A 15,436-nucleotide genomic window follows, 5' to 3' on the forward strand; every position below is an offset into this window, starting at 1 on the left:
TCCATTCTCCTCTAGGGATCTTGGGCACACATGCACACTCGCCCAGCATGAGTTTAAGCCACCGGGTCCGGGACTCGAACCGCAGTTGACTACGTGGAAGTCCAGTGACATAGCCATTACGCCAACTGCAGGTCCCCTTTTTGTCCTCTTAATGCAGTTCTAGCAAGATCTTCTTTCCTTAGTGGAGATATCGATGGTAGCCATTCCATGTCTATAACAATTTTTTGTAATCTAGAGCAGGGTCAGGAAGCTATAGTTTATGGGTCAAATCCAGCACACTGCATACTTTTGTAAATAGTTTTGTTAATTAGTTTTATTTAATACAATCGTATTTATTCATTTACATGTTGTATGTGGCTGCTTTTGCACTATGACAGCAGAGTTGAGTGAATACAACAGAGATTACATTATTATCTGGTCTTCTGTCAACCTCTGACTGAGAGTAAAACAAAGTTTTAATGTTTATTTGGAAGGTCAGTAAATAAAAATATGGGAACAGTATTGGAATTTGCACCCACAGCCACAGACTATCATTTTTTTCAGTCTCTATTGCTGGTTGCTGTGTGATTCAAACAAGTCACATTAACTTTTCACAATTCAAATTCTTCATTCATAAAAACAACATGACATACATGTGAGGTGATCATAGTTTTCAACTTACATAATTAGTGTACATTTTAAGTACAACAGCATATATAGAAGTGCTTAGAAATTTTACATTATTAAGCAAATTTTGGGCATTAATCATTGCCAAGGTTACCAAATATGTTCACTCAACTTATTGACTACAAGGTCTCACAGCAGGTCTAAACTTGTTTTTCCCCAGGCTGGTTCTGGGTCAGTATTCATTAAACTAATAACAGGTTATTTCTCCCCAATTTTAGTCTTTAGAATAGTTAATTTGGTCATGGGATACAAGGAATATAAGGAATATATGATTAAGTAACTTTTTTTTTTCTTTCTGAAGGATTGCCCTCAAAAAGTAATGCTTTCCACCCAATACCATCAAAACTGCACATACACAGCTTTAATGGGCCCCCTGCCAGCTGATTCATTAAATCCTAGACATGCTCTCCCATGTTTTGTTGTCATAGCATGTTCACACTCGGACAAGTCTACCTTTCTATCCCAAGGCTCTTAGGTTCATCCTTCGTGTTTCTCCCCTTTTTCTAGGCTCTGACTCCTTTTTTTGTTGAGTAGAATTTTGTCATGTCTAGTCCCACATTTAACATACCTACTGCCTAAAGAAAAAGAAAACATTCCACAATTGCTTTTTCTTTTTCTTTTTTGATTTTATGAAAACTTAAGATCCTTCTCCCTTCTCTCATTCCAGTCCAAGCTATGAGAAAGAAACACAGTTCTGTCTACAAAGTGATATATTTTCCTTTTTACATGTAGTACACCTCTTCTGTTCTGCATGGTGTACTATGGTTTATGCATCATTACTGTGGGTGTTATATAAATAAATTCAGTTCTGTTAAAAGCATAAGATTCTAGGGCCAGCAGGTGGCATGGTGGTTAAGGTGCTGGACTCCCACATGATTGACCATGGTTCAAGTCCTGGACCTGGTAGCTTGCTTTCTCACCTTCCCTCTCTCTCTCTGGTGAGTGTGCATGCCCTGTAATAAATTTTAAAATAATAATACTATATAAAATTAAATAATTTTTTTAAAAAATAAAAGGGTAAGAATTTAGAGAATGGAGACTCATAAAGCTAAACCCTGTAGATAAGACTTATCCTGCTCTCTGTGACCAATGAGGGCTAGAGACATTTGAGAACTCACAAGAAGAGGTAGGGCTTGGTAAAAAATTTCACACAGTTAAAGACTCTTTGACAACTCTTCTGTCTGAGAGGTTTTGTTACTTAGACAGAAGGTATCTGTTTTTTGGAATCCTGGTAAGTAGAAAGTTTTTATTCTGTAATACCTATTACCAATTATGTTTTTGACAGACTATCAATATTATACTATTATCATAACATAAATATTTGGTTTCTTTCTTCCAATGCATGTAGTAATACAGAGAATACTCAATTAATCATACACTGAGCCCTAAGAGTAAGTAACTTGGAAATATTTAAAATTCTAGCTAGGAAAGACATTTATTCCAACAGACAAGCATAAAACTTTCTTTAAAAACAACAAAAACTTGGGGCCAGCACTTGGCCCAATCGCTAAGGATGCTGGATCCTACATGACCAACTACAAGTTTTGAGAAACAGTGACTTGAGAAACATGCCAGGCACATGTGCATACATGTCCAAAATCCTGAGAGAAGAGAGTAATGGAGAAGAGACTGTGGCATGACTATCCACCATGGGGGTTTTCACTTTTCCTCTGTCTCTCTCTAATGAGCATATTCACCTTCTGGCAAAATTTTAAATAAATAAATAAAACAAAAAAGTGCTACATGTTCTAGCCCCATAAGTTACCTGATCAAACATCTCAAGGTCAACCTTAGCAACGAAGTCGATTTTTAGGTCATAATGAAAAACTATCAGGGCTCTATAATCTCAAAAAGTTTGAAAAGTTTTTATTTAAAAGACACATGGTGAGAAGTTTACACTGATATACTACAAAAAGGCAAATAAAAACACAAGTATTTTTATACCTTCCCACCATTATCTTTAGTAGCTACAGCTATTTGCTAGTACAGCCTAAGTGCTGAAGATAGTGACTGATATACCTACCATAGATGAACAACAAAATTTAGCTCTGCCCTGCTCCTCTCTCTGAATCACCTGGTATGGAAGGATACTCAGTAAATATCAATAAATATCAATTTTCCATAGTAGTTCAGAGAATGGACTTTAGAGTCAGACAGCTCTGAATTTAAACCCTAATCCTACCACTCACTATATGTGACCTTGGACACACAAAACATAATGTACTTGTGCTTCGGCTTCTATATTTGGAAAATCAGGATCCTACCAGAAACCCTGCAGGGCTATTTGGATTAAGTGAGATAAAAGTATATACTCACAATGGAGTACTATAAGTAAGTGGACTACGGTTATATTTGACAACATGAATGAAGCTTGTTACTATAATATTCAAGGACAAAGGAAGTCCTAAAAGATAACTTATAGCATACAAGCTCAATAAAGTTAAAAACAACTGAAATCATAAAAGGAAATCAAGGGGGGACCAGCAGTTGGCGTAATGGCTATGTTGCTCTACTCCCATGTGGCTGACCACGACAGTTTGAGTAACGGACCTGGTGGCTTAAACTCATGCTGGGTGCATGTGCATGCATGCCCAAGAGGAGAATGGAGGAGAAGGGATTGTGGTGTGGCCATCCCCACTGGGAGTTGATTTCTCACTTTCTGTCTCTTTCCGTCTTTCTGGCGAGCACACATGTCCTATAGCAAAAACTTCTCCAAAAAAAAAGTAAATTAAGGGAATAATGAACATGCCTCATTAATTAGCCTCATGATTACCTAAGAGGAGAAAAGCAGGGGATGGAATTGGGCTGGGGAACCACATAGTGGGCGCATGTTATTGTGAAATTCCTGCCTTTTGTTTAGGGTAAGGAGCTCATCTGTATTATATTATTTAAAAATAAATTGAATGGGATATAAAGGCAATTAGTTTAATGAATAATGACACTGAAAATTAAAATGTATCAAGAAAAAAAGAATATATATCTTTGAAGAAGAGAAAATAACAAAAGACTTATGATACTTCTGAAATAAAAGTTCTTTTGTTTTAAATATGAAGATACACTTGGAAAGTAATGAATTAGGTGTAAAGACTAGTCTCCAACTGACCAGAAAAGATTAGTGCACTTTTAGCAAAACAGACGGCTAGGAATCATCTAATGATCTGTATGCCTAGAGATCTCTGTCTCTTTCTTTATGTATGTTTGTGTACCTTGGTCTCTGATCCTTTCTTTCTCTCTCTTAAATTCTTTTGTATTTGTTGCTAGGACATAGCTGAAAATGATATTAATGTCACTATACAAAGTCAAAGCATAAAACTAATGTATACTGGAGGCAATAATAAATGCAGAATTATTCATGCTTTCATCTATAATAGAATATATTCTTAAAAAGACCTGTTTTGGGACCAGCAGTTAGCATAATGGTTGTCGTTGAACTCCCATGTAGTCGACCATGGTTCGAGTCCCAGACAATGTGGCTTAAACTCACACCTGGTGCATGTATGTGCGTGCCCAAGATCCCTAGAGGAGAATGGAGGAGAAGGGATTGCAGCATGCTCATCTCCCTTAGGGGGTGATTTCTCACTTTGTGTCTCTCTGTCTCTTTCTTTCTGGTGAGCACACATGCCCTATAGCAAAAAGCTCTCAAAAAAAAAAAAAAGAGCTGTTTTCTATTATCTATTTATGAGATATCTGAGTGGAAAGGGGATTGATATATAATTGTTATGACAAACTTTGTTATTAACTATTATTGTTTCTAATTATTATGTAATACCTTTGAGCTTACAATGCTAAGATATTTTCCCATATATTGCACTACATGAAAATTAGAAATAAATTTATATTATGATAAATTTATATTTGTGAACTCATAACAGTGTGAAATACATACTATTGGAAATCCATTTTATAGAAGAAATTGAGAAACCAAGGGATAATTTAAGAAACAAAAGAGTCACATAACTGCAATGGGATTCAATCAAGTCCTCAAATTAGGGCCCATTAATCAGCTCACAAAAGCTGTAACGAAGATGCAATAAAGACAAAATGTATTTAATAACATCCAGTACATTAATGCTAAGTACAGATAACATAGAGGCAAATACTTGAAGACTATCTCCCTATAGTGGGGGTTAGGGTGGGACAAATAGAGATAGAAAATCATCTGGGTATTAGACTTTTAGACCAAAAAACCATTTGCCTTGGCAAGACACTTTCATTTAACTCCCAGTTTTATCTTATTGATTATATTCCAACCAAAACGGTGTATAGGTAGATAGTTCATCAGGAAATATTGTGGTCATAGCTTTGAGGGTGCCTCCTCTTGGATTATGTAGGTGAGCAAGATGGGCTTGCCTTTCAGAGGGAAGGTGAATCCTTTTTTTTTTTTTTTTAGGAGAGGTCTTTGCTATAGGGCATGCGCGCACTCGCCAGAAAGACAGAGACAGAGAAACAGAAAGTGAGAACTCACGCCCTAGGAGGGATGGTCATGCCGCAACCCCTTCTCTTCCATTATCCTCTCGGGATCTTGGGTACACATGCACACACACTTGGTATGAGTTTAAGCCACTAGGTCTGGGACTCGAACCACAGCTGAGTACAAGGGAGTGCAGCGACATAGCCATTACGCCAACTGTTGGTCCCTGGAAAGGTGAATCCTATGTGACTAAATTCTCTGAAAGATTGCCGAATGACTGTAGGGCCCTGTATGATGAATAATACCTGGTACTAAAAGGCTTTTAGAAGAAATTGTTGCTTGGTCCCAAGAAGTTCTTTCCTTTTTGTTTTTTCTCTTTCTTCTCTTTTAGACCTTTCATTTTAAAAGGCTTTTTGAGACTCCAAAGTCAGGTTCACATCAGCCAGGGCCTAAATAATTCAATGCTTTTAAGAGAGGCTTCATTCATCAAGGAGAATGGGCTAGCATGGGCAATAGAAGAAAACATTTGAATGTTAAACTGCTTTCTGAATATATATTTTGTAAACAATAGACGCAAATGGCAAAAGGGGGAAAAAGGTGCTTCTTCATAGACATACAGCGAACATGAACACAGCTGTGTTGCTATAGCTGGCATTATTCTACAATGGAATATGCTTGTAATATAGAAACCTCTTTATTTTATTTCTTTCCTCCATAAATAGTTGACTCTTTCATATGGAAAAATTATGTTTCCTTTTGTTAACATTAATAGTCATCAATTAACTCATGTGCTTTTATCATATCAATTATTAAAGTATTTTTAGCCAAGTTATTTATAGAATATTTAGGTCAGTCTTTCAGAGTCCCCAGTAATCTTTAATGTTTGCTGATCTGCTTTTAATTTATCAAAGCCTTTCCTCAACAAGAGTTGCACAAAATACACAAGCAGCAGCGATTTCCCCTATACGATGTGTACTTGATATACTTAATGTTTATCTTTATACATATATAGATGCTGACATGTAAGAAATGTAGAGGGTGTCTATAAATTCAAGGAAACATTTAAGTGCACAGTGATACATAGATACTTGGATGTAATACTTTATGTACTTGATAAATATTTCATCCCTACAATAAAGAAAGCTTTTTATCAACTTTGATTGTTTTTTTATTACCTTAAAGTATTGCAGTTGTTTCTCAGCATTCATTGTTCCTTCCTTTTCTTGTCTCAGACAGGAATTGAAGATGAAAAGCTCTGTATCTCTTAGCCACCCTTTCAGTTCTTTGATCCTGACCTCCAGCTGCCTTACCAAGCTTCCGCTTTCCGGAGAGAGCAGGTCACGTGGACTCGACCCACTGTGTCCTGCCATTGTGTCCTGGATCTTCTCTCCTAGGGTTTTCTAATGCATCAGATTAAAAAAAATAGAAAACAAACAAGTAAAAAACACCAACAAAATACAAAACCATAGATTAATTTAGTTGTCAAAACCACATCACAGTTTGTTAATAAGAGCCACCTGGAAGAATCTACCTCTTTACTATCGACATTCAGTTCATATTAGTTCTTTGTCCCATTAGGAATTCAAATTCTCAGACTGTGTGCATTGTTCTGTTTACCAGTGGATACTCAGGATTACCTCATTTACTCATGCTTTCCTTTAACCAAAAGGCATTTGGGCCCAAAAGTTTACCATGGTCACAGATAAAAATTCATCTTAATTCTCATGGCAAGAGTTTATAATAAAAGTTAGTCTGCATAAAATGGTCAGGAGATAAAAGTCTGAGTTTAATCAATATACTAAAGAGCCCAAGAGTAGATCATACATGAGAAATAAATTTCTTTTTTTGTTTTGTGAAATGCAATTCCCCAAACTATATGACAGAGGGCTTTTAAGAAGTGGTAGCCTCCTTGCTGCTGTTGTTCCTTTTGCCTCACTTGGAAAGTGTTCAGCCCCAGAATTTTTCCCATTTTGCATTCGTGGAAACTAGACTTTAATATATGTGTTAAAATTATCTACAACTCACTATGCTAGAGGCCTACATAGATTAACCACTATAGCATGAAGGTGTCATTGGAAAGAGCTGGTTTTGTTTTCAGTGGTTTTTTTTTGTTGTTTTGTTTTTTAATTTTTCCCTTGTTGGTTGAAAGCTCTCCCTTTGGAGAATCAATAGGATTTAATCTATAATGATAAATTAAATCTGCAAAAATAAGCTTTAAAACACAAATAAAGTTAAGTCAACAAACATTCAACTGCTGGGTAGCATTCTGTAAATACTATCTTCAGGAGATGGTAACAGAAAAATAGCCTTTTTTTTGGCAACACCCCTGTATTTTCATGGTGCAAATATTGATAATTTGAAGACCCTCGGTGGAATCCAGATTTAGCTATTGTTTTTATGCTGTAACAAAAGTAGCAGCAGGAGGTGGAATCAATGCCCTTGGAGGGTAGGGTCACAAAAAAGAATTTATTGCCACTTTTTTGTTCTGGAACAGTTTGCAATCATAAATTCTTCATAAACAGAATACTTCAGAGAATGGTCCGTCTTCATAAATATACGACAGAGGACATCAATTTCATTTAATTCACAATTTGTGTCAGCACAGCAGATGCCAATGCCTGCCTTGATAGGGTTGTTTAATATGCAATTGAGACAGAGTAATATGCAGCACAGGGGACAAAATTTCACAGATTAAACTGTACGCACCACTGACATTTCATTCTAATGTATTTCCATTCCACACTGTTCACCTTAGATGAAAGTAATATTAAAAACCATATCCCTCTATTTTACTATTGTTAGAAGTTAAAATCCTTGTCTTTAATTTTTTTCATGCCAATTAAAATGTAATCATGCCAATTAAAACAGTATGCCTAGTGGTTAGTATGGCACAGGTTTTGTTGAAATCTTCCCTCTACTGAACTCTCTCCTTAAATCATTGCAAAATTGCATATTGTATTCAAATAATATTTTTTTGTCACAATGGCAACCATTTTTAAGGTAGCTAACTCAGATATGAAATCTAAATATTATTCTTTTTTCAATATAAGTTGATTTAAAATTTTTGTTGCGGAAGCAATTTATATGACATTTAAACAATTTACTGGAAAGATTATCATTAGTTTTTTTTCATCAAATTAGCAATAGATATATTAAATTATAATGTAAAGACTATAACTTTATCAAGCACATAAAGTCGCTATTCTTACCTAGTCTGTAAACAACCTTTTAAAATGTCATACACTAACAAACATTTTCTGCCCAGCATCAATGAAGTATGTAGAATTTAGTAGGCTCTGATTTAAATCACTGTATTAAAAAGTGAAAGTCATTAATTACCATTAGATAGCGATGTAACAGTAGGTCAGAGTAAAAACTGAAGATTTTAAGTTACTTGGCACAACTGCACAGTGTGGTGAATTTAGATGAGAAGCAAGGACTTAAACTTGCAGTTTTTTTAATCACCTAGATTAAGCATGGCATAAACTGAACACTGGCATTCCTCCAAGTCATCAAGGTACATGGAGAGCTTTTTATTCAAAATAGTTTTGGAGTATTATTTCTTTAGAATTTTTTTTGTCAGGCAGAAAAATGGAAGGCATGTAAAATTATTCTCCATAACTGACACCACCCATACTTAGTTGTTATAATTAATCATTTAGGTAATTGACAAATTTAGCTTACCCTTGATTTGAAGTGAAGGCAATTTAGGAGAGAAACTGATGAAAAAATACAGTTTTACTTCGCTCTCTCAGCTGTCTTCCAACAAAAGGACAGTACTGTTTCCTGCACAGTGACATCCTGGTCTCTGGGTAACAGAATCTCTATATTGCCTTTTTGCCAGATTCTTGCATCTCAGTCTTTGGCTGAGACCCAGCCCATCATTGCGTGAAATGAATTACATGAAACCTTTTTTTTTTTTTTTTTTTTTGCTTTTGTTAAAAGTGAACTGGAAATTGAGGCACAAAACAGAAGCTGATTTAATTCTGCAATTCAGATTGGGTCAAATTTGCATCTTTGTTTTGGTGGCTTTAGTGGGACTTGAAAGCTATAGTGACAACTCCACTTTTCATCTTAAGGGTACAGTAAATAGTTAAACAGTAGATGTCTCTAATATGTACCTTCAGAATAAATTCTATTAACATTCATTCAAGCATGACAAGTCAGTGTATATCAGATATACTGTATTATAGTTGACTTGGTGCGTACCTACAATACATGGCATATTTTACTTACTTTTTTATGTATTAAAGAACCAAAATTATTAAAATCTGAGAGGAGACAAGCTCAGAATAAAAAAAATCAACAGAAAAGGAAGATCAGTGTTTTCCCCATAATAGCTTGTATAGCTTGTTTGAAATGTAGGTAGTGAATTGAAAGAGAGAGATATTTGTGCCTCAAATTAGAAATCAGACAGATAGAGTACTTCACTACACAAAAAATGTACACATAACCTACGAACAGTAATAAAAATGCAAATACCCCAAGCAGTTCCCATTTTTCATTAATTGAATCCACTTTTTCAAGGAGATCATTCGGTAGTAAAACGCCACCTTTCTTCAAAGCTTCAACCTTACTAAGCAGCTCCGTCTTTTTCAGGTGTCTGATGGACATTTCCACACTATATCGCTAAAATGAAAAGAGCGAAAGAGATATCATTAGGCAGAGTGGTGTCCTTAAAAAAATCTTGAGCACAGAATTTGTTATGATTATGGGTGTTGAAAATTTTTTGTTTCCAATAAAATTTACAGAAGGTTAAACTTTGAGAAGTTGATAAATAATACTGAAACAGTTAAGAGTATATATAACACACACAGGCACAAACACATAGTTATTGTATTTAGATTTATGTCTTTTAAACTATTTAAAATATTCCAAATAGGAAAATACCTAGTCTGGGAGGATTTAATATTACAGTTAATTTTGGTCAACATTGCCTGTAGAGTATTGACCACCTCTCATCTCCGCCCCCAAAAGACCAGTCTCAAAGTGGATGAATAAAACTGTCTGCAAAGATTACATGATTTCTTCCTTATCCTATAAGTTCCTAAATTATCAGTGAACATTTTGTTTTAATTTTTCTTTTACCTAAAATCTCTGTGTAGGCTTGTAGAAGGTGTACATAGAGAAGTAAAAGAAAACCAATATTTTGGAAATGGTCACTAGCAAAGCTTCCTTATTAAGTAATATAAAAGAAAGGGCCCCAAACATCACAGTTGATTACAGAAACCTCTCCCCCACTATACATTGTATTCTAACAAACTGCCAAGTGAGTTTCTCCTAAAAGATGCTTATGGGAGATAATGTAAGTGCTATTTAATATGATAGTTACTATGGTGATTCTCTTCAAATAATTCTGTTGAGTTAACTTCATATTTAGAAAATCCTATATTATGGGTAGCTATAAATGACTGTGGCTGTATTTATTTTTGATGTACATGTAAAAAAGCTTCTGGTAGAAAAACCAGATTCTGGTTAAAATATTAAGCATATTTTACATTTTTAGCACATTTCCAAAATACAATGACAATTTCAAACTTTGTTTCTTCATTAGAGGGTACACGAGCTTGCCAGAGAGAAACAGAGAGACAGAGAAAGAGAAGAAAGTACCTCCCCACCCCATGGGGAATGGTCATGCAGCCAACATCCCCTCTCCATATCTCTACTTCCTTTTGGGATTTGGGACACACACACACACACACACGTGCAGGGTTGAGATGCAGCCAGGTCCAGGACTCCAATGACATGGCTGAGCACATGAGATTCAGTTGCCTCAACCACTAGGCCACAGAGCCAGCCTTCAAAACTTCTTTCTTTGAGGCAATAAAGTTAGGTCACTGAGTCCCATGGTAGAATTGCTCCATTGACCTAAATGAGCAAAGTTGCCCTGAGATAAGCACCTTTATCAGATCAAGTAAGAAAAGCTATTGCCTGGGCAAAGCAACAACAAATTACTAAGTTCAAAACCAGCCCAACCCTTGTCTGTGATTTTCTTCACCTTTAAACTAAGATAAAAGATTCTGAACTAAAATACAATTGGAAACAGCTTAATGGGGAAAAAAAAGGTGTGAAATCGCTGTTTCAGTTAATAGATCTTCTGCATTTGTGTGAATATGTTTGCATACTTTTAGTTTCATATTCTAATCTTCATTTACACAAAACATGCACATCATTTGTATTATGTAAACTTCTCCAAATGTTAGTCATTTTTGGATTACAGAACAAAATGTTTTAAATGAGGTGATTTAAAGCATTTCATATTATTAATGAATGTTGATCAGGGTGTCAGAGTATGTAACCAAAATTATATGAATATGCATAGTGAAGAAAATCAAGGATTGCTTCAGAGTGCTTTCAGAATTTGGCCTGTGATACATGGGAAATTCTGAATGCATTTTCTAATGGTAGAAAATTATCAGCACATATTACTTCAATGCTTGGAAAACACACTGTCCACTCAAGTTTCCTAGACTCAACACACACAAGTATTTTAAAAATAGTGTTTTATCTATCAGAGTGATGATGGGAGGAGAGGGCAATCTGCTCTATGTAATCAGATTCCCATCTAAAGATGATGTAACTGACAAAGGTTTACATAATTAGTTTGGTAAGACTTTAACATAATATTGAGAGACCCATATTTCAGGCAGGCAGAAGAATTCTACTCAAATCTCCTTGTGCCATGCGCATTAATTGACAGAGGGAGTCTTCTGCCTGTGCCACCTGGGAGAGGCCTCTACTAATTATCACTTTTACTTCTGACAAGCTCATTCCCCCCTCTTTACCCCAACTTTGAACAGTTCCTACATAGCAGATCAGTCAGGAAAGAGAACAGTTTAGAGACGTCCCATAAAAATGATAGTCTTGCGATAATAAAAATATAAAAAGCAATTAATTAACTTTAGACACAATAAAATAATTTTCTCTGTGAAATGTGATATAGTCACTGCAATAGCTATTATAAAAGGTTATTACATTAAAAAAAAAAAAAAACCTTGGCTTTATGTATGCTCTCTGTCTTTGTCACCGTGTAGTCTACTTTATAAACAGGCTGATGAAAGTTGTGATTGATGGACAGACAATGCTATTAAACTATAAGAGCTAAGATAATCCAATTAATTGTTAGATATTTTGGTATGTGAATAAAAGGTACTAGAATGCCATGCAACTTAAAGTGAAAATATATATTTTAATTTTTGAAACATTCTGAAGGTTGAATTTGATATGATTTAGGGCCTCAAGCTGTACTTTCAATAATGTCAGGGAGCTATAATTTTGTTGATGTTAATATAGCTTGCTCTTCTCTAATATCTTTCTAGAAGTATTAAAAAGGGAGAATCAGCTGCCAGATCTATCAGTTCTTGGTCATCCTATCAAGGAGTGCTACATCATCCTACAGTGAGAAGATAATTTAATCTTCATATTCATTCCACCCACAGCAGTAAGTGAGCAGAAGCTGCCCCATTGTGTTCCATAGTCTGGGGATGTTATGATATAGACTCTTCTTCAATAGCCAAAAATGAGATTAGCAAAGTTAAAGTCAGATGGCTTTTCTTGAGTGCTAAGGTAAATAAGCATCCAGTATTTAATTTCCCCACAGCACCTGCTGTGGGCCTCTCTGTCTAGTCAAAAATAAAATATACTCTATTGAAAGGGCATATTTACATTATTAAGTGTATTTGCTTGGCCAATTCAATTTTGACTAATGAAGCTTCCTAATAGATACGCGAATGATCTAAATTAAAGGGACAGGCCACTACCATTCTAAATGTCATGCATGTGTATATAAAATCTTTTTTAAAAAAAACTTTTAAATTATCACAAATATTACTTCACTGTTCTGACTAAGAAAGTTTAAGAAAATTCTTGACTGCTTACTTTTTAGAAGCACAAATGCTAAGAATGAATTATAAAACAAAGCCAGCAAAAGCAGGAATTTCTGAAATAAATATACTAAGAAATGCATGAAGACTTGATTGAGATAACTTTTTTGACAGTTATGCTAAAGCTGGCCCCCCCCTTAGTCCCCCCCCCTTTTTTGTTAAAAATCACAGTGAAAATTCTGCCCAAATGGAGACTGGAACAATGCCTTGAAACAGTGTTAATTGTCACCATGGAAACCAGAAGAATAAGCCATTTTGAAACTGGTATAGAAGGCACACATTGAGCAACTCAAGCATTTTTCTGCCTCCCTCAATGTTAAAGAACAAGATGCCTTGTCACTGTGAGGTCAGAGAAAGAAAGCATCATGAAAGGGTTGTAGATGCTCACTGTCTAGTAAGTAAAAAAATAAAAAATAAAACTATATACAGCTAATGCTGTAAGAATCTACCCAGCAAATCTTTTTGAAATAGAAAGATCATCAAAAGATGGCCAGGATTGGGGGATGGCTTCCACCTAAGCAAAACTTCAGGGCTATATTATGTGAACCTTGCCCCCAAAGCTCCCTGGGAATTCTGCTGTTGTAATAAAACTTCAGAAGAGGAAAGAAAAAAGGCAGCATGATGGAATTCAAAATAATGCTCTAAAAGCACACAGAGAGATTAAGACATCCATTGTAAGACTTTTGTATGGTGCTTCTGTTGGTTATGCTGAAAAGAGACCAGACATTGCTGAACGGAGAGTGAAGCTTTGGCTATGAGAAACACAGAATTAAATCAAAGAATTTTCTTGATTATTAGAATGAGGTTGTCGGAGTCTGTGTCATTCGAATTTGAGTATTTACATTTTACACAACATTACTTTTAACTGGACTTCACTTGTCTTTATATTAGGAAAAGTTAAAACAACAAAAATGATACATAATAGTTATTATAATGACAAGTTTGAATGAGTATCTTTCCTGGTGCAAATTAATACTACAAAAACCTGTAAATCAAGCATAATCCCTTTCCCAATACACATCTATGACATAAATACAGAGAAAATACATTGAGAAAATAAAATATATCTTGGTCTATCAACAAGAAAATATAGGTTAGAAGCACACCAAAATACAAAACTGTGTGAAAATATGTCCCCCCCCCCTTTTTTTTTTTGCACAAAAATGCAGGGACATGTCTATCTATGACTCTCACATTGTATTTTCTAGCTAGTGTTTGTCCTCCTCATTCGAGGCTTCATGGTGGCCCCTCAGCAAGTCCATGCCTAATGCCATTCAGTGGTGAACAAAGAGTCTTTTTATATGAAAGTCCAAGGTCCACAGCTCAGCTGTACATGCAGAGTGCTGGAATCTGCTAGAAGCCAGTGATGCCTCTGCAGCAACTCTTGTGCTGCCCTCTTTTTCAGACCAGTGTCCGGCATCTCACAATGTATGTGGTGCTTCACATAGAGTCAGTATCATCTGCACTTTGGGAAGATGTTCAAAATTGAAGAAGAGGGTTCGAGACCAAGAAAAATAATAGTCGTTATTTCTTGCAAATTCCTTGCATTTTACTATTAGAATTTATGGTGAATAATTGCACAGAGAAATTATAAAGACTCCTACAATTGTCCTTGTAAATTAATAATAGGCTTTCTTGATTGGGATAAATTTGCTGCTGAGCCTTTGGAAAAATTAAAAAGTGCAATGTCATTTAAAATTGCCAGAACTCACACAGCAAATTACATCTGAGGTTAAGAATTGAGTTCCCCCCCCCTCTTCTAGCTTATTCCATTTGCATGATCTGGAAATCACATTACATTGGCCATGTATTGTTAATTGGACATAGATTGCATTATCTTTAATATAAATCAAACTACAAATATTAAAATGAATTGCAAATTCCCTAATAGAAGATCATAAAACAATCTTTTTTAAAGTATCTCCCATTAATAATTTAATTCCAATTATATCACTCAGAAAACTTAAGTAGGAGACCTGGCAACTTATTTCTCCAATCATTTCTTTTACATAACAAATATCTTAGCCTTTTAAAATAAATATAGCCAGAAAAAAACTCATTGTTATACAGCAAAAATAAGAACCCCAATCACTGAAAATTTTTTATATCAATTTTATATAAAATGCTGCTTAAGAACAACAAGTCTCACCAAGGGAGAGAAAATAAGTCCCCTATAGGAAAGCTTCACTAACGTTAAGAACTATTGTGATCATATAATGCAGTATTATAAAATTGATTATTATTATTCTATTTATTTTTTAAAAACAGTCCTCTAGCCCTCTTAGATATTTTTAATAAATTTGATGTCTTTATGGAGCCTTTGCATGGCCTTTAATGAGTTTATATTAAATATTTAATACTGTTTAGGGCATATACACTACTACCAAAAACAGTTATATTCCCAGCAGTCCCACTGTTTCAGGCAGAGGACTTGATTGATCCTCCTAGCCTGAATTGAGTAGAATGAAAAGAAGCA

The 15,436-nt window shown here is 35.1% G+C and overlaps 1 protein-coding gene across 1 annotated transcript in view; it reads right to left on the minus strand.

Annotated features, from left to right (window-relative positions):
- Positions 1-15,436, minus strand: part of AKAP6 (A-kinase anchoring protein 6) — a 400,528-nt gene that overhangs the window by 78,027 nt on the left and 307,065 nt on the right. The window contains exons 9-10 of the mRNA XM_027773404.1: positions 9,560-9,706; positions 6,253-6,477 (exon numbers count right to left, since the gene is read on the minus strand). Of these exons, the coding sequence (XP_027629205.1) occupies positions 6,253-6,477; positions 9,560-9,706 (372 nt within the window). The remainder of the gene's footprint in view (positions 1-6,252; positions 6,478-9,559; positions 9,707-15,436) is intronic.

The sequence above is a fragment of the Tupaia chinensis genome, unplaced genomic scaffold (genome assembly GCF_000334495.1).
Source record: "Tupaia chinensis unplaced genomic scaffold, TupChi_1.0 Scaffold000350_1, whole genome shotgun sequence".
NCBI classification, from domain to species: domain Eukaryota; kingdom Metazoa; phylum Chordata; class Mammalia; order Scandentia; family Tupaiidae; genus Tupaia; species Tupaia belangeri.